Source organism: Cupressus sempervirens, chromosome 10 (genome assembly GCF_028749045.1).
Source record: "Cupressus sempervirens isolate cs-2001-9-10 chromosome 10, ASM2874904v1, whole genome shotgun sequence".
Lineage (NCBI taxonomy): Eukaryota > Viridiplantae > Streptophyta > Pinopsida > Cupressales > Cupressaceae > Cupressus > Cupressus sempervirens.
Window position 1 is genome coordinate 377759248 of NC_143127.1, and position 21470 is coordinate 377780717.

The following is a 21470-nucleotide window of genomic DNA, read 5'->3' on the forward strand; positions in this document are numbered from 1 at the left end:
CCTATTGTGGGAAAGGATCTCATGATGAGGCACATTGTTTTCAGAAGAGATTTGATGGCTATGAAAAACAAATTGCAGATTTGCAAGCTCTTCTTTAGAAGAACACTGTTTCTTCTCCATCCTCTTCTACCTCAGAGGGGTCTGCCTTTCAATCTTCTTCCCCATCTTCGCCATCTACATCGGATCATGGAAAGGGTCATGCACTACAGGCTACCATTACATCTCCTTCACAGGTTCCTTGGATACTGGATTCAGGTGCTTCTCACCATATGACATCTTCTCACAATGTCTTCTCTACTCTTGAGGCTTCTCCTATTCCTCACATTCTCATGGGGAATAACACTACACTACTAGTCTGCGGGAAAGGTTCAGTTCACATCCAGGATGGTATATTCAATGATGTATTGTATGTTCCATCTTTGTCTGCCAACCTTCTCTCAATTTCTCTGATTACACACAGTGGATCAGGGAAGATAGTTGAGTTCACTGCCAATTCAGTCTTCATTTGAGATCGTGCAACAAGAGGTCTTATTGCTACAGGGGCCATTGATCCTTCCACTCGTCTCTACACCTTCTCACACTTTGGTCCACCATCTCCATTGTTGAAGCACACTTCTTCTCTTTTGCAGGAACATCTTGTGGTGCAGTCAGGATACTTGAACCTTTGTATTGTTCCTGAGATCCCTATTTTGACTTCCACACCACATCCAGTTAAGGGCTTTTCTCTTTCACAGGATTCTTCTTCTGCTCTGCCTAATCCTCCAGCTTCATTCATCAAGCCTCTAGATGCACCTGTTGCGGATTCTACAATGGACATTCATGACAGTGTCATCACATCTACCTTGGGGATTTCATTTCAGGATCATCATCCTTTTTCTTTTGGGCATCCGATAGGCCTTCCAATTTTGCCTCTCATTCAGAGATTCCCTTGTTATGTACCCTTGTTTCTTCCACATTGGAGTTGCATTGGTTCGATCCCTCCTTTAGGGGCTCCTTTATTCTAGGGAGGCTTTAGTATCTCTCATGGGGGGGCTAGTTGTATTTATGGTTTTGAGAGAGTCTCTTGACTCTTTTCCGATGGAAGTTGTCCTTGGGGGGATTGGTTGAGCCCTTCCTTCCTTCACTTCATATTTTTTTCAGCATGTTTTTTACCTCTTTTTGGGGGAGGGTTTTCCCCATGAGGTTTTCCCTCTTTTCCCATTTTTAGAGGTTGCATTTCTTTGCATTGTACAGGGGTACCTAACATGGCCTTGTTGCCGGGAGCCATTCTACATTTCTTAGTTTTGTGAGCTTAAGGCATTTCTCTAAGTTGCACTTAAGGGGGGGTGTTAGAGTAAATAATTAATTATTTATTTATTATTTATTTTATTTAGCTTACTTAGGTTAATGCATTTATTTAATATTAGTAGTTAATAGTTGTAGTGATGAGTTGTTGACAACACGGGAATTTGTTCCCTTCTAGTATGTTCCACCTTTTTGTGGAAGAGTGCTTAGTTGTCAACCTTATCTTCTACCTCTTTCCAGCTTGTTCTACAAGCTTCCTTGAGGCTTTTATAAGCGGTTTCTCTCTCATTGTAAATTCATTCATTCACATAGCAATTTCATTTTCCTATCATGAAATATTTTCTCTTGCTTTGTTTCCTTCAAGCTCTTGCTCCTTTGGTTTCTCTTCGGCAAGCTATTTGCACTACAGTTGATCTTGGCAACTACGGAGTTGAATTTCATCAACTCCTACACCCCTAACACTCAGAGTGACAATCAACAAGTCCCTTTAAGGGAGGTAACTTCCTTCGAACAAGTTAGGTGAGATTTATTTGAAGTCAGGTCCATTGCTTGAGCATTTCAACACGCTTTCACTTGTTAGTTTTGTGTCCTATTTTCTTCCTAGCAAGGAAAGATTTGAACATCAACATAGAAAATTGTGAAATAGTCCTAGGCTCGATGATATCTAGCTCATCAAAATCTCGCATAAACTCATCATCACAATGGGGGTTAGTGATAGTTGGCACATAGTTGATGGTTATGACATCTATAGCAGCAGACATTATCGCAGAAGATGCTTCATTGGTTCCAAATAATTTTGCCACCTTTGCAACCACATTACCAACCATTCCTACGTCTAGAAAGGTCGTGCCAAAAGTGCCTTTTGTTCCACCATTTAGAACAGAAGTACTTGTACCATGTTCAAACGCACCATCCTACACATTGAAATCAGACAGGACCACCATTGGGGTGGACAATGTAACCCTTAGGACAACGATCCACCATGGCATCCACATTGCCAAATGAGTCGCCAATCCTTTGAGGCAGCGCATTCACCACAGGATCACAAGAGGCTCCATGGAGAGGATCGAGTATAGAATCCATAGGAACGAATGTTGGGGCAAGCTTCTTGGGAATCCAACGTTGAGCTATAGGATTAGGGCATGTTTGCCTCAAAGTGTCATCAACTACTACATCGGAGGCGATAGCATTTATCTAATTCAACTTCCATTTTTTGAACCCAAACACCATGGGAGGATTCAAGGTGAATTACGTTTAGGATAGGTCAAATAGAGAGGACGCAAATTCTTGTGGACCAAACAGATACATCAACACCAAGGTAAATATCAATTACACGACCAAAATAGTTCCCAACGCGTCGCAAAACTTGCTCCATCCAAAATTCAAGCGGCAAATTGTACAATCAGCACCAAACAGGTTTTTTGTATAGAGCTGAATCAATTGGATTGAAGCCAAGAACCCAATTCTTAAAAGAGATAGCTTGCCCATCAATCTCCCACAAACATTAGTTAAGGACATTATCCTTAGCAGATTCAGCGATGAATTTTACCACAAAAAGAGTGCATAGGGAGGAAAAGAATGTCCACACAAACACTGCCCCAATTTGAAAGTATCCAACGTTGAATATCTGCCCGAGTGCAGCAGTGCCCGAGAATGCGGCCAATAATAGAAAATTTAGCCAAGGATTTGATCCTTTGATCAAAGATATCTGCTAAAGAAATGGAAATAGGTTGTGAGAAACCCTTCGGCAGATGCGAACCAATGACAAAAGGCAGTGCCATTTTTAATTTTTTCTACCATTTGGTGTTATATGTATATATATTTATATATATACATACATACATACATATATATATGTATGTATGTATGTATACATACATGCATATGTATAAATATGTATGTACATACATATATACATACATACATATTTATACATATGCATGTATGTATACATACATACATACATATGTATACATATGCATGTATGTATATATACATACATACGTATAGATATATACATACATACGTATAGATATATACATATATGTATATATCTATATTCATATATGTATATATATGTATGTATGTCTATATGTATATACATATATGTCTATAGATATATACATATATGTCTATATCTATACATATGTATGTATATATACATACATACATATCTATATGTATACATACATACATATCTATATGTATACATGTATATATGTATATATGTATACATATCTATATGTGTATATATCTATACATATCTATATGTATGTATATATACATACATACATACATACACAATGTATGTATATATACATACATACATACATATACAATGTATGTATATATCTATATGTATGTATGTATATATACATACATACATATATATATATACATATGTATGTATGTATGTATCTATACATACATACATATATACATATGTATATATGTATGTATGTATGTATACAGAGAGAGAGAGAGAGAGATAGAGCACCAAGTAGGTTGGCAGGACTCGCAAATGACGTAAAGATGTTTCCTATACATATCGGCAGTGTGGATAGAATTAAATTAGTTTGTTTTATTTAACAAACAAATTGGTTGCGGTCGGAAAGTATTTTATGGAGGAAGGAGTTGCAAACTACACTATAACTGAACAACTAAATACCTTCCTACTTGTTTGAAAAGTCTACATGTACTTGTTCTTCTCAATGATAAAAAGAGACGTGTGGTGATTGATATATATTATGCAGTCTTTATTGAATAATTGTAATATTAGTTGTTGTATGTAGATAAAAAGAAGTCTGCAGTTGCCATCAGAGAGAGTGGTGGATGCATGAGCTTGAAAGAAAGTATATTTCTCATTGTCCACTGTTTTAAAAGGTGAACAAATTAGGTATAACAGTATGTGAATTGCTGATCAAAGTTTAATTCATTATAGTAATGTTTGATCACTTGGATGTTTTAAATTGGTTACACCATCAAAGTATAAATTGAAGAGGTACTCATGAAAAGTTTGAAGCATAATTCTCTCCAAATTAATAATGAAGTCTGTCATGAGTCAGAATTGACATTAAAATTTTAAAAGGAGAAGTTACACACCGGAATTAGCTAAGTTAGCAGTATATTGTTCTCATTGCAGGCACGACATCAGATTCATAACTCAAGTTTGCTACAGAAGTATTGACATGTCAGGATTTCAAGTTGTTTATATCTGCACATGCAAAATTATAATGTTGCAACGATAGAATCATGCAGAAATGTAATTATCTTTCCTTGTATCTTGTAACTGATCAGTTGCTCAAACCAGTTGAGTAGGTGCTCAGTTTGTAGTGGGTTGGTGCTCAGATAAAGTTTTTGTTACCTTGGGTTGGCGCTTGCATAAGATTGTTATATTGTACAGGTTGCAGCTTATGTTGTGAAAGAGTTGATGCTCTTGAGAGGAGAGGAGCTTAATGAATCCTTAGGTTTGGAGCCCTAAAAGTTGTAATTGAAGGAAGAACTGGTGGGACTGGATTAGGACAGTAGCTCCTAGCAGTCCTTGTGTCGCTGGTTTTTTCTGCATTGGGTTCCCATGTTACATTCTGTGCTTTGATTCTTGTGCATTGTCTTATACATTTTTTTGTTGTTAATATTATGTTAAAATTTAATAGCTAAGAGAATATTGTACACTCCTAATTCACCCCCACCTACCCTCCCCCACCCTCCCCACTTAGGAGTGTAATTGTTTCTACAATTGTTATCAGAACCAGTGCTTGTCAAAAGATTTAATCAATCTAAGCAGATCTTGGCAATAGAACACATGGCCAATTTAGAAGCATAGTCAAACAAAGCACCTCTTTTTGATGGAACAAACTATGCTTTTTAGAATGTCACGATGGAGAGTTACATTGCGTCTATTGGTTATGACATCTGGATGTCAGTTGAAAATAGTTATAGCTTACCTAAAGCATCTTTAACAGGTGTTACAAAGAAAAGAGATTATGAAAGTAATGCAAAAGCTAGAAATGCCTTATTGTGTGGTTTAGCTAATAATGAGTTCACTAAAGTTATGTGCGCTGTAAAACTGCTAAAGAAAGTAGGGATAGACTAAACGCTGTTTATGAAAGGGGATGACAAAGTCAAACAAGCTAAACTACAAACTATAAAGCCATATTTGAAGAACTTAGAATGAAAGAAGAAGAAAGTATTGTCGAGTATCTTTTAAGAGTAGAGGAGGTCGTAAATGCAATTAAGGGTTTAGGTGAAAAGGTAAAAAAGTCAACAGTTGTTCAAAATATTTTGAGATCTTTACTTTCTAGATGTAATGCTAAAATCTATGCAATTGAAGAAGCTAGGGATTTGACAAAACCTATAATAGATGAGATACAGGGCATACTCACAGCATATGAAATGAAATGGACAAGTAAAACATATATCAAAAGGGAATTCGATTTCCAAATTACTAAGAAGAAAATGGTAGAAAGTTCTAAAACAGAGGACTTAGAGAAACAACTAGAAAACCTGGTAAAAAGGTTCAAGAAATTTAATAAGAAACGATCACCCATGAAATGCTTTAACTATGGTAAAAATGGTCACTTTGCTGCTAGGTGTCCTAATGCTAATAGCAATGATGAATGCAATTTTAAGAAATCGTCCATTTATAAGTCAAAGAATTTCACTAGGAAAAAGAAAAATTTGGTTATCAAAAATGATAGTGCTGACAATTGTGATACCGATGATTGTGAAATATTGTTTATGGCTTTAGGACGTTGTTCAAGAGATTCTAGCAATAGTGAATCAAGCAGTGAGACAGAGGACGAAGTTGATCTTGAGGAAAAAATTGTATGTGCTTTAAAAGAGATCAGCAGGCTGAATAAAGTTATTTCAGGTAATGAACTTCCGAATTATATTGAAACCAAAGTAGAACTCATTACAAACTTGAAACTTGAAAATGAAGAGACCAACAGGAAACTTGATGTTGTAAATTCTGAACTCACTCTTAAGACTGAAAGTTGCTTCAAATTAGAAAGAGAAATTGTTGGTATAAGAAACGAGCTTAAGAAACTCAACCTTATACATGATAAGCAAGTAAAGTTTGTAAAAAGTTCTGAAATCATTAATGATATGCTGGCTCAACAACGTCATTGTAATGTCAAAACTGGGGTAGGCTTTAACGAGGCTGAAAGTTCAAATAATGCAGCAAATAAAATAAATTATGTTAGCAGATGGGTTTCTAGAAGAACAAACTCATTTTACGGTTATTGTCACTTCTGTAATTATTATGGTCAAAAAGAAGTAAATTGAAGGGTTGTGCCTAGATGGAAGATCAGGTTTGTAAGGCCAAATTGTTTTCATTTCTTGAACACTTTTAACTTGACTTGTTTCAAATGTCAAAATTCAGCACACATCGCAAAGAATTGTCGATTGAATAATGCTGATTCTAGAAATAAATTGCCAAATCAGAAGGACGTGTAAATTTGGAGAAAAAAGGAATACAAATCACTTGTTGTTACAGGCTTACAGCATTGCATGCCACCAAAGAGAATCTATGGATTGTTGACAGCGGATGCTCAAACTATATGACAGGAGACGAACAAGTTTACTACATTTGCAGATTGGAATGGTGGTCTAGTAAAATTTGGAGACAAATCTTCAGTAACTATTCGAGGTAAAGGTTCTATAAATATTACTGGTATGCTAGGAGCAGATAATGTCTGGCATGTGAACAGTTTAAAGTATAATTTACTAAGTGTCAGTCAATTGTGCGATAATGATTACTTTGTAAATTTTAATGCTTAAGGGTATGAGATAAGGAACTTTGGTTCAGGAAAACTAGTAGTTGGAGGAACACGAGCTGAGCAAAATGTGTATGATCTGAAAGAGAAACTTGCAGATAATGGGTTTCAGCGAGAAGTTGTTTTTTCAGAAAATCTGTAAGAAATAATTATTGGAACTCCTTATCAGCAACTTGGAGTTGGGGCTTTGCCACACTAAGTTCTTGCAATAGGGCATGAACTTAGGTGGAGTATTTTCTGTTTTATACTTCATACCCAATCCCCTTGTCATGGATGACAGAGGGGGAGAAAAGTGTTTTGTTTGCAGGTAATCAGAGTTATGTATTTTGTCATCAATGATAGGGGGAGATTGTTGCTTCAAACTTCAAACTGTCATTGATGACAAAATCAACTGTGCAATATTATACAGTTCTGATGATCACCATCAAAGTGAATGATTGGTTCAGAATCGATATGAATTCTGTTGTAAAGAGGAATTCAGGGGTGAAAAAATGACGTATTGACTACACAGCAGAATTTGTATGAAGACAGTAATTGCACACAGGTCAAATGGTTGAATCGGGCATACTGTCTGTTAGAAGTTGTAATCTTGCCTTGGTGTGCTTATAAACCAAGGTTAGACCTTCTTCCTTTATTGTTGTAATATATTAGGATATAAGCCAAGGTATCCTAATATATTTCTTTTTTGTCCTTTTCCCACTACATCTTATTTTGTCATCTAGTGGAATATGTGAGGACAAATATATATTGTAATTTCTAATTTTAGATTATTCCTCCTTAAGAGGAATCTCACACTTGGCCTCACACACTTATGAATGGTGGCATTCATAGACATGGGAGTTACATTCTAACCCCTCTCTCTCATCTCTATTTAAGAGATGACCCTCTTCTCTCATTTAACAATGAAGTTTCTTCCTCTTCTCAAATATTGTATGAGTCATTGCTCTCTTGCTCTCTCTCTTTTTCTTCTTAGGCTTTTCATGCCTCATTTATAATGTCACAAGGGGTTTTCTTTGCTTTCCCCTTTCCAAATATCTTGTCTCATGGTGTTGGAGCTTGAAGCTTTCTCTCTCCTATTTTATGGTAATATCTTCTCATGCATTTACTCACTTAGATTCTTTCTTGGTATTGCTTATTTACAGATTTCTTTTTCCATTTCTAACACTGTCAATAGAAGGTCAAACAACGATGCCAATATGTCATGATTGTGTGCTCTTTTAATTCTGGAAGCTATGCTTGTCTAATTGTGCGCTCTATAAACAGAAGATGACAATTTTGTCATTGCATTCCAAAGAACAAAATGTGGAATTTGTTCGCGGTAGTCATTCATGCTTCTATAATATATTTTTCTGTTCATCAAATGGTTACAATATAACTAATGAAGCCAAGGGACAAGCCTGTGCAAATGACAGTGATCAATTAGAATACAAAATAAATATGAATTGATGATGACAAGCATATTGAATAATTCTCAAGAATTTGGTTTATAATATTTGTCTATCGAGTTCGATAAAGTTCATGAAAATAACAAAAACTTAAACTGCCAGGTCACCATTGACAAATAGTCAAAACACAGCATTAATACGGTTATTTTCTGAAGATAAATTGCTTTGTATTCATCGGGACAATGAAATAATATTTTGGTGTTGAGTGCTGAGTAAGCTTCATGTCCGCTTGTCAGCAAATACAGATGTTCATCGTTCTTCTCTTATGCCTGGAAATATTCTAATTTCTCCATTCTGTAGCAAGCTATTTGCTTGTTTGATAGTCCGATATGTATCAGATGGTTTCAATAAGTATAATTTCTACACCACGATGAAAGACAAAATAGAAAAAGACAAAAGTTACAGGTGGACATATATATGCTCAGGGCCAAGTTTGTTGGCAGGACTTGCAAATGATGGAAAGATGTTTCCTTTTCATATCCGCAGCGTCGATAGAATAAAATAAGTTTGTTTTATTTAACAAACAAATTGGTTGCAGTTGGAAAGCATTTTACAGACCAAGAAGTTGCAAAATACACTATTAACTGGCCAACTAAATGCCTTCCTACTTGTTCAAAAAGTCTATGTATACTTATTCTTCTCAAATGAAAAAAGGGGACGTGTATTCATTGATATATATTATGCAGATTTTGTTGAATAATTGTAATATTGGTTGTTGTATGGAGATTCTAAAAGGTCTGCAACTGCAATTATACAGAGTTTTGGATACATGAGTTTGAAAGAAAGTATATTTCTCATGGTCTGCTGTTTCAAAAAGTGAACAAATCAGGTACAATAGTAAGTGAATTTCAGATCAAAGTTTATTTCATTATAGTAATGTCTGATCACTTGCAAGATTGAAATTGGTTGCACCATCAAAGTATAAATTGAAGAGGTAATCATGAAAAGTTTTAAGTATATTTCTGTTCAGATTAATATTGAAGTTTGTCATGAGTCAGAACTGACATTCAGATTTCAAAAGGAGAAGTTACAGACTGGAATTAGCTAAGTTGGCAGTATATTGTTCTGATTGCAGGCATGAAATTGGATCCATAACTCAAGTTCGCTACAGAAATACTGACATATCAGGATTTCAATTTGTTTATATCTGCACATGCAAAATTATAATGTTGTAATGATAGAATCATGTAGAAATACAATTATCTTTCCTTGTATCTTGTTACTGATTATTTGCTCAAGCCAGTTTAGTAGGTGCTTAGTTTGTAGTGGGTTGATGCTCAGATAAAGTTTTTGTTACTTTGGGTTGGTGCACGTATAAGGTTGTTGAGTCAATGTTGTATAAGTTGCAACTTATGTTGTGAAAGAGCTGATGCTCTTAAGAGGAGAGGGATTTGATGACTCCTTAGGGTTGGAGCCCTTAAAGTTGTAATTAAAGGAAGAACTGGTGAGACTGGATTAGGACTGTAGCCCCTAGCAGTCCTTGTGTTAGTGATTTTTCCCGCATTGGATTTCCACATTACATTATGTGCATTGTTTCTTGTACATTGTCTTATACTTACTTTTGTTGTTGCTATTATGTTAAAATGAAATGCTCAGAAAATTGGATTAAACAGAAAATAGATTGAATTAAGAGATTATTGTAAACTCCTAATGTGTTAGAAAAGCATTTATCTCAGCCTATTATGTATGAGCATGAAGAACCTGGGTGCAATCCACCAACTGTTGCATTATCATCATATCCAAACCATACCTGCAATGACATATAAGATTGATTATTTCAGGAATCTTCCAAACTTTGTTACTTTTGAAACCCTACTCTATAAATATGGAGAATACTTTAATTTTCATTTTTGGGTTGAGATAATGACTATTGTTACAAAACAATCATCTTGTGCAAGTATACATCTTTGTAAGGGAATACAATGTCAGATTGAAATCAATGGATTGCAGTCACCATAAACTCCACATGAATCTACGTAAAACTACAAGTGACATAGACGTGAGTAAACCAATAAAAGTCATCACGTTGCTTGAGACTTCTTGAAATGATTCTATCATGGCAAATAAATAAAACTAAACCAGCATTGAAGGACCTCATGAAGTTCTTTGATTTAGCCATTCCTAAAGGAAAATGTCAAATAATTGTAATGCATTCACTTTGATCTAGTTTCGCTAATACTGGCATGGTGTGATGGTTAAGATGTGGTGGTGTTGTTCTTGCCATTGAGGTTTAAAATTAAAGCCAACTTGGGTGTTATTGTTGAATGTTTATATTGGTAATGAGACTATTCATGACCTCACAAGTTCGTAGCATCAAGTCAAAAGCGTTTACCCCATTTAAAAAAAATTAAAAATGAAAAGAAAAAATATGACTTGTAAAACAGATTGTTTGCAGCCACATAGTGAATCATCATCAATGTGAAGGAGCTCTTACTAAGGCTACAGAAGACAGTAAGATAAACAAATAATGATAGAAGGTAAAATACAACTAAAATCCCAGAACTGAAATAGCAAAAATTTAAAAAGCTCTGCTATTTAACCATTGAGCACTCTAACCTAAAGGTTAACACATCTACTCCTGTTAAGAAGCACAAATGTTTTGTACTAATCAATTTTTGCCAGTTTTAATGTATCAATAGCATGTTAAAGAATGGCCAATTTTGAATATGGATCATAAAAACTCAAGACCTGTGATACAGTTAAATATTGGAGATCAGCAAACTATCCTTATTTAAAACACAAAATAACAAAAATATAGAAGAAATATTAAAATACATGTACCAGTCATATTGTTCATTACTGAAGCAGAAATTTGAAAAACCTATTCTTGTTGTTTTAGTTCTCATCATTGCAAACAATCCCCAGTTATGCAAGGTACATCTTTTGTGCCTCACATAATATCCAAAACTCAGTTACCAATTTGTGGCACCCTGTCTCGGAAGTGGAGACAGACACATACAAGCATGAAAGTGAATCAAGATGCCTATGGATATGCACAAGAGCGCATCCAAGGCATCCAGATGCACTTTGGATGCTCATTTGAGCTTCCAGAAAGCATCTAGATGCTTTGGATGCTCTTCATGTGCGCATCCACAAGGCACCCGTGAGCATCCAGATGCCTGCACATCAAAAATGCCTAGTCAATTCAATTTTTGACCAAAAAAGTAATTAATAGCACATTAAAACATGTGCAATATATCATTTTTTAACATTATTTTTGCTTGTAATATTTTATATCTCTGGCATTTCTTTGCATATATGTATTTTGTATGTACATTTGTATTTGTATGAGCATCCCTTCATATATTTATTAACACATCTAAATCCCAAAAAAATATAGTACACCTCTGCTCTTGATTCTTGCATTCAAATCCAAATCGACAACTTAGATCCAGAACATAATGTTCAATCCAACAGATGATTTGCATCAGATGGTCAATTATTTTGAGATTCTTGTTCTAAAGGAAGCATAATATGGAACAGCAAGCATACATAAATATAAGCAATCAAATAGATCAATCAACTAAGGTAAGAAGATAACATCATCTTGATAAAGTCCTTTAATACATTGATAAATGATCAAAATTAGAAGCAGCCAATCAAAAGAATTAGACTATCATGAATGAGAACATCTAGAAATGGCCAATGATAATCATCAAACATCAAGAACCTGATTCATATTATCAACGATCAAGGTTCAAATTAATCATACGAAGATTGACAGAATGGAACGAAATCAGAAAAAAGACATTGCATTGTGCCAAAGATCGGGTTAAGGCAAGGAAATCAATGTAATCTTATAATCAATAATAATGAATAAAGATAGTCAATTATGAGCAATATCGATAATGGATAGAGATCAAATTTCAATTTTAGACAGTGTTATACCGTGTAATGTCCCCCATCTTTTAGACTCTCAATGGAGTTCTTAACTTTTCGTTCTCCGAAGGCTAAGTGGAGAAATAAGGAGAAATAAAGTTAATTAAAGTCAATAAATAAATAAAGCTAAAAGTGACTTTATATTTAATTAATTTAATTTTCTAGAAGTACAACTAATTATTGTATTGGAAAGGGTGAAGCTTCTACAGAGTGCATTTTCTAGAAGCATAACTAATTATTGTATTGGAAATGGGGAAGCTTCTAGAGAGTGCAATTAAATAATATTTTATTTCCTTCTAGAAGGGTGAACGAAAAGAATACATAGAGGTGAGAGCTTCATTGTTAGACATCTGATTATTGTCAATTGCTTTTGATATGAACTTAGGAGAAGAAACTACGAGTTTCTGATTTTAGTTAGCCATTGGAGAGCATCAATTCTTTAGTGTTGCAACCATTTGAGGTGGTGAAATATCCACTGAATTTTGCATTCAGGAGAGCTTCATTTTGGAGTTCTATTTGTGCTTAAAGTTAAGGAATAACAGAAGGGTTTGAAGAATATTGAAGGACTAAGGAGTGCAGACCTGAAGATTTATCTTTGGCAACCATTTGTAATCATTTTTTTCCTTGCTGCTACAGTACACATGAACAGTGCCACACTACAGTACCCACACTACAATATTTATGCTTGATTCCAACTGCAACTTTCATCTCCATCCTTGGGCATCACTATTATTAGGTTCCTCTTACAACTATTAGTAGTTAACATTGTAATCTTAGGCATATAATTTTCCCATTGTAAGTGATAACTCAGAATATGATTTGGCATTGTTGTAGTCATTATTGTAAGCCCATTGTCTTGGCAAATTCATAGAAACATTGTAGATGGGAATGAATTCAATAAAGGAGATATATGTTGCATACTCCATCTAATAGCATATAAGATCAACATAATAGTTGTATGCCTATTGTTTGTCAAAATCTCAGTTGGCTGAAGGTATGCATTCCATATCTAGTTTTAATGTATATGCATTGAAAATACCAAAAAGAACTACACTTGCATATTAGTTCATTGTAAGAGGTATTGTAATATCATTTGCGAACATTCTGAATTTCTTAGCATCATTCAAACTACATCAAACAATCCGAAACACAAAAAAATCAGAACAGAGAAGGCAGCATACAAGTGTTTGACAACATTCCTTGAGCTAAAATTAGTCAGTTTGGACAAGGGATATTACATTGGTATCAGAGCTTGCTTGCAAAGTGTTTGACAAAATGTCAAAAAGTTGAATTTGAGAAAGATTTGGTGTTTCACGAAGTTATGACCGGTTGGGATTATTACAGTGGTATCAGAACTTGCTTGCAAAGTGTTTGACAAAATGTCAAACAACTGAATTAGAGAAGAATATGGTATTTCTTGAAGTTATAACCGGTTGGGGTTATTACACGTCGGCGCGGGGGTGTGCCGCTGCAAGGGGATGTCGGGAAGAGTTTCGGGTGCAGGAAAAAAAGGGCCTCAATTTCGGGATGGTGAGAGGACAGCGGGGATGTCGAGACGAGTTTCGGGTGCAGGAAAAAAAAGGGCCTCAATTTGGGGGTGGTGAGGGGATGGCTGAGGTGCTAGACATCTGAGATAACCAAGTTGAAAGTCACAACTTACAAATTACAAACAAACTTTCATACAATTTGTAACAAATGATAAATGGTAAATCAATGAATCATAAATTAAAATCAATAAAGTTAAGATTATAAAGGGCTGGAATTAGTAATTCGTATTACAAACCTAAGAAAGTAGTCGGATGGCTAGTGAGGTGTGTAATGTTCCTGACCTCTGGAGACTTAATTGGATACCCTTCAAATCTAGTACCATATGGTATACAGTGTATATCAGCCACTAGGTTGGATGCTGTACGCCTGGGTGGTCTCGAGAGACTGGCACCGTATGGCGACAGTCAAACACGAGACAGGAAGTTCGTACAGTAGAGTGGATGTGGGGGTCATACAATATGTTGTTCGCACAGTAGGTTGTATGGAGAGGAATTACGATAAGAGGGTCGTACGAAGATGAGGGTGGATGATGCACAGAAGGCACAAATGAAGGTCGTACAGTAGGGTCGTATGATGTAGGAAGGTAAGTGTCCCACAAACAACAATTAGGCCGTACGGTGGGTCATGTAGCCACGAAAAGATGGACTTCGTACTGAATGAAGTGGATGGAGTTCAGACATACAATAAACTTAGAGAACCGAATTCAACAACCAAACAAGAAATGAGAGTGAACACGAATAATCCTCCATATTAATAATTGCCAAAAGATGGTGTTCTGATTTGCCAGATCCGAGCGAAGTATTATATGCAACCACAGAATAGGGTGAGGGATGAATCCCACCGAAACCACATGAGCAAAACAAGGAAGATCTTTCACTTTTGAAATGGCGAATAAATCCAGAACTCCCACAAGAATTCAGAGTAAAAGAAATAATCCAAAATGCATACCTAACGACTACCTACAAACCGTGCTTAAATATCTATCAGGGAAAGCTTTCCGAGGGTGTACAAAGATAGCTAACGGCTACACAACTGCAAAAATAAAACAAAAATGGGTCTGGGATATATTAAATCAATCGGCCCATTAACAATAGTTTGATTGATAAATTATTTTATAACAGGAACATTACACTCCTCCCATCCCAAATTTTCCTTGTCCTCAAGCAATTGCAATGCTGGATGCTACAAAATGTGCTCACCCTCCCATGTCACGTCGTCCAACGAAAAGTGTTTCCAACGTACCAAATATTCCTTCATCATGTAGTTCATAGAATCTTCTCACGCACTTCGATGATCTCAGTCAGTTCCAATATGAGCTTTCCTTCTTTATTGAGCAGCGGAAGGTCTGCAGCTACTGTGACGTTCTGTCCTACACCTTTCTAAAGACAAGAGACATGAAAAACATTATGAATATGGCTCCCCTTTGGAAATTCCAACTTATAGGCAACTTCACCGATATGGTGAACTACACGATAAGGGCCATAAAATCGTGGTTTTAATTTTTTCCCCCTTTTTCCTTCAATGAGGATTGTCGGTATGGTTGAAGTTTGAGATAGACCAAGTCTCCCACTTCGAAACTTCTCTTGATTCGATGTCTATCAGTGTACATCTTTAGTTGATTATGTGCCCTTTGTAAGTTTTCCTTTAAGCATCTCAAGATTTCCTATCCCTCTTGAAGCCAATCCCTCACCCGTCGTGCACGACTGTCACTCAAAACTGTGTCGATGAAGGAAAGGAGTTTGTACCCATATAGTGCTTTGAAAGGTGTCACACCGATGAACATGTGGTAAGGGGTATTGTAGCAATATTCCCCTAGGTGCATCCATTTGACCCATGCCCGTTGTTGTGCCGAAACGTAGTTCCGAAGGTAGCCTTCGAGCCACTTGTTGACAATCTCTGTTTGTCCGTCTATCTGAGGGTGGTAACTAGTACTGGGCAACAGTTTCGTTCCTGCCAGCTGAAACAGTTCTATCCAAAAGATACTAATAAATCACCCATCCCGATCACTGATAGTGTTTCAAGGTAACCTGTGTAGATGGAAGACTTCTCCAAAAAAAATATCGGTTACCTGTGCGGCCTGAAAATCTGAGGGGATGGAAAAGAAATATGCGTACTTTGTTAGTCTGTCAATCACCACGAAGATACAATCCTTTTCGTTCACCTTGGGAAGTCCAGTAATGAAATCTATTGAGATACTTTCCCACTTCTATTCTGGAATTGGCAGAGGTTGCAGTAACCTGGCGAGTAGAGTATGTTCGAATTTGTTCTATTGGCAAACCGCACACTCCCTTACATACTGCAATACGTCTCTTTTAAGACCTTACCATGAAAACCTCTCCCTGAGATGCCTGTAAGTATTGAGGAATCCCAAGTGCCCTGCCAAGGGCGACTCATGCACCTCCTTCAAGATTTTCTGCTTCAATTTGGATTCCGGCACTAAATATATCCAATTATTATAGTAAATGATGTCCACCACTTTGTACCGATCATCCTGAGTGTTTTCATCCATTAGCTCAAAGGCAAATGTGTTTTTGGAATATTCTACCAACAAATGTGCTTTCCAGTTAGTTGAAATTTGGGTCAGTAAGCAAATGGCGAGTTTCCTGGACAAAGCATTTGCAACCACATTGGTTTTTCCTTTCACATATTCAATGTCAAAATCAAAAGCCTAAACCTTGCTTACCCATTTTTATTGCTTCTCGTTCAAGTCCCGTTGCTCCAAAAAATATCTCAAACTATTGTAATCTATACGGACGACAAACTTGGCACCCACCAGATATTGTCGGAACTTGGTTAGTCCATGTACGATGGCCAACATCTATTTATCATAAATGGAATATAAGAATTTTGTTTGCGTAAGCTTCTTGCTCTCATAGGTTATGGGGTGTCTATCTTGCATCGGTACCGAGTCAATGCTTTCTCCGGATGTGTCACACTCCAAAATGAACAATCGAGTGAAATCAAGTAATGCAAGTATGGGACAACTGCTCATTGCTTCTTTCAGCATATCAAAAGTGCGTTGCGCTTTTTCATTCCACTAGAAGGAACCCTTTCTTATTAGATCTGTTAATGGGGTGCTGAGCTGAGAGAATCCTTTTATAAACCTCCGATAATAACTACACAATCCAAAAAATCCTCACAACTTCGTGAGTGATTTTGGGGAAGGCCAATCAAGGATAGCCTGGATCTTCTCCTAATGAACTTGAACTCCATATTTACTGACAACATGCCCTAGGTACAATATTTCTGTCATACTAAATTCACACTTGGATTGCTTGGCGAACAAGGATTGTTCCTCCATGATTCTTAGAACTTCATCCAGGTGCTTCAGGTGCTCTTCCCATATTTTGCTATAAATAAGAATATCATCGAAAAATACCAGTAAGTACTTACACAAATGTTTATTGAAGATGTGATTCATGCATGATTGGAATGTAGCAGGTGCATTTGTTAATCCGAACAGCATGACCAGGAACTCATAATGTCCATAGTGACAACGAAAGGTCGTCTTTTCCACGTCTTCTTCCCTCATGTGAAGATGATGGTATCTGGAGAGGAGATCTATTTTCGAAAAATAGACTACGCCAAGTAATTCATCCAGCAACTCATCTATCCTTGGAATGGGATATCTATTTTTTATTGTTTTCTTGTTCAACGCATGATAATCCACACACATGCGCATCGTCTCGTCCTTTTTGACCAATACCATTGATGACGCAAAAGGGCTAGAACTGGGATGGATCCATCCTTTCTCCAGCAGTTCCTGAATTGTCTTTTCGATCTCATCTTTGAATTTCTTGGGATGGCGGTAAGGTGTGGTTATGACCGGCTTGGCTCCTGCTTCCAACTAAATATTATGTTCAAATTCTCGATGAGGCGGTATGCCAAGAGGAATGTCTACAAAAATTTATCATGATCACTCAAAACATTCTAGAGATCATCATCTTGGGTGTAATGTCCCCATTTCCAAGATCAATTTTTATAATAATAATAATAAAGTCAATATCAGATAAATAAATCAATAAATATAATTTATATTTATGATTGCATTTGATAATACAAAATAAATAATGATACCCGATTGAATTTAATAAACAATAATAATAATAAATAAACAAATATTAAATATATAGATCATTTATTGTTTTACTATATCAAATGGATACAATATAATATTATATCAATTGATAAAACATTAAATAAAGAAAGAAATAAATAATAATAATAATTAAATATATAATAATCACAATAATAATGAAATATGATAATTATATATTTACTAAATAGAGCAAATGAAATAACTATAGACCTTATAATAAATATAAAATAATACAAAGATTTTAAAAGATTTAAATAAATAAATTACTAAATTATACCATATTGTAATATATAATTATATTATAATACATAATAAACATCTTTTCAACCGAATGAAGGAATGAACTAAAATAAATACCTTAATAGCCACGACCGTTCACATTTAACAAATATAAATATCAAATGAAGAATCGTGGAAGGGAGGAAAAAAAAAGGAAGGGGGAGAAGGGTAAGGAAAATGGTATCAAGCAAGTGCGAGTTAATCCGAGTGATAAGAAGATACACGCGCGACAGGAAGAGAGTGAGCAAGACAGACAACACCCGACGTTGAAGGAGATCAGACAACCCTTGCTGTATAACAGATTACCAACTTGTGATACTGAGATAATTGACATATCATACCAGACGTTCCTAGTGCAAAGAAGTTACATCTACGGGAGTTTTAACTGACATCTGGACAGAGATAAATAGACTGAGATTTAAAGGAGAATAATATACAATTTGGCATCCATTAGAGGTGATACGGAATGGGGAATTCACATACACAAGGACATTATGTGTTTCCTTGTGCATAATTACTCACCTACAGACTTTGTGTATAGAATTTGAGAATATAATAATATTACCTGATCTGTATATATGGATTATAAGCAGCAGTAGGCATCGATAGTGATGGAATTATTGGCATTAATGACAATAGTCAAAAATGTGAAGGAGATGTACAGTTATATTGAAGTCAAGTAGATTTGAGAGTCTAAGAAATATAAGTGGCAAATCACATAATTAAGGCCATCATGTATCTGTGATCGAATAAACAATAACCAGCTGTGAGAAGAATATATATACAGTGTGAAATGAATGATATATAATAAAGAGTATATGAAGCAAGCATGATTTATATGTTACCATCGAAATACCAAACAAAGTTTACTGCAGTACTAAGAAAAGGGGCCATGTCAATAATTAAATAGTGATAAAGTAACTATGGCGATACCAAAGTTTATACAGATTCTGAAGTATGCAAGCACAATTGACAGTATTGAAGATTAATTATTTGGGAAGTCACACTGCAGTGAATGCTCAAGGTATCTATGCAAAGATACAAATCCAACATAACTATCAACAGCATATCACAAAAACATCAGTATTATATGATGAAGAGAATACAACAGCGAATTCCTTATCATCTGAAAATTACAAAGCACTGGTTCTTCTTTGAAAAGAATTGATGATATCCATTACAATATCCAGTCAACTCATCAATATCTGGAGAATAGAAGCTCTATCCAGTGAATAAAAGATCAATAAAATTTACACATCACAACATGTACGTTGGGAGCAATAGAGTCAAATGATCAAATCAACATATTATCAACATCTACATATTATTAATATCAGACATTGCAGCACATCATTGGCCATAATTGTGTCAGAGCAGCATGGTTCATATTCTACATTTTATAGTTTAATTGCAAGTTGAAATGAGCTAGTGTGAGGGAGTGAAGTGATCGTTCCAATATCTAAGTATATCTAGTAAGGGACATTACAGTGGTATCAGAGCATGATCTTGTCATCCTGTGAAAATAATAGTGAACGCAAATTTATGATGGAGAAAATGATAAACCAAATATGATGAGAGATGTAAAGGTGTAAGATAGCTATGGAAAAGCATAATCATATTATTTGAATTTAATGATCATTACAAAAACATATATTATATTTGCAAATGTAGAGGAAAGAGTGGCAATTGGGAGAACTGCTAATGACACCCTATTGTTAACACCTTCCTAAGAGGGCAATAAGGGAGAATAGCTAGGGCACCCCATTACAGTGGTATGTTAGGAGAATTGTGGTAAGGACACCCTATTGCTATGTAATTAAGGGAGAACCGCTAGAGCACCCTATTGCAGAATTAATCAAGGGAGAATAGCTAGGGCACCCTATTACAGCGGTATGTAGGGAGAACCGTGATCAGGACACCCTATTGCTCTGTAATTAAGGGAGAACCACTAGAGCACTCTATTGTAGGAATAGTTGAGGGAGAACCGCTGAGGGCACCCTATCATAGTGATAGTAAAGGAAGAATTGCTAGGACACCCTACTACACTGTGATTATGGGAGTACTACTAAGGCACCCCACTACAGAGAAATTATTATAGAGGCCTTAGGACAAGATAAAGTCTCTCCTAAGGATTAAATAGAGAGAGATAATTCTAAAAGAATATCCCAAGTGACCTCGGGTGAGATAAAGTCTCTCCTAGGGATCATAGAGACGAGTACTTCCCAAAAGGATACTCATAGAGGCCTTAAGGTGAGATAAATTATTTCCTTAAGGATTTTGAAGAAAAGGAATAAAAGGTATCCATAAGGATTTGGAAGAGATAAAGGCTCTACCAATACTTATGAGGGTTACTAATCAAGACTTGTCATGGGTCAAAGAACGACAAGGAAGGATCGTGAAGCACACAGTATATAAAGATAAGTTCCTCTCTTAAAATTGATCTTAGTACTTTAAAATCTAATCTTGTGATACTTAAATTTATATTTAAAACTAGCTAATCCCAATTTAAATTGTTATTGCAGGACGGTCGATCAAATCTTGAGAGAATATTGAATTGCTTGAGGACAAGCAATTTTGGGAAGGGCGGACTGTAATGTCCCCATTTCCAAGATCAATTTTTATAATAATAATAATAAAGTCAATATCAAATAAATAAATCAATAAATATAATCTATAATTATGATTGCATTTGATAAAATAAAATAAATAATGATACTCGATTGAATTTAATAAACAATAATAATACTAATAAATAAACAAGTATTAAATATATAGATCATTTATTGTTTTACTATATCAAATGGATAAAATATTATATTATATCAATTGACAAAACATTAAATAAAGAAAGAAAGAAATAATAATAATAATTAAATATATAATAATCATAATAATAATAATAAATAATAATGAAATATGATAATTATATATTTACTAAATAGAGTAAATGAAATAACTATAGACCTTATAATAACTATAAAATAATACAAAGATTTTAAAAGACTTAAATAAGTAAATTACTAAATTATACCATATTATAATATATAATTATATTATAATACATAATAAACATCTTTTCATCCGAATGAAGGAATGAACTAAAATAAATACATTAAAAGCCATGACTGTTCACATTTAACAAATATAAATATCAAATGA

General features: G+C 35.2%; 1 protein-coding gene across 6 annotated transcripts in view; it reads right to left on the minus strand.

The window, feature by feature from the left end:
- LOC149534251 (uncharacterized) overlaps positions 1-21470 on the minus strand; it is a 286537-nt gene that overhangs the window by 52420 nt on the left and 212647 nt on the right. For all 6 annotated transcript variants that reach the window (XM_089806885.1, XM_089806889.1, XM_089806887.1 and 3 more), the window contains one exon: positions 10208-10256. In XM_089806885.1, the coding sequence (XP_089663011.1) occupies positions 10208-10256 (49 nt within the window). The remainder of the gene's footprint in view (positions 1-10207; positions 10257-21470) is intronic.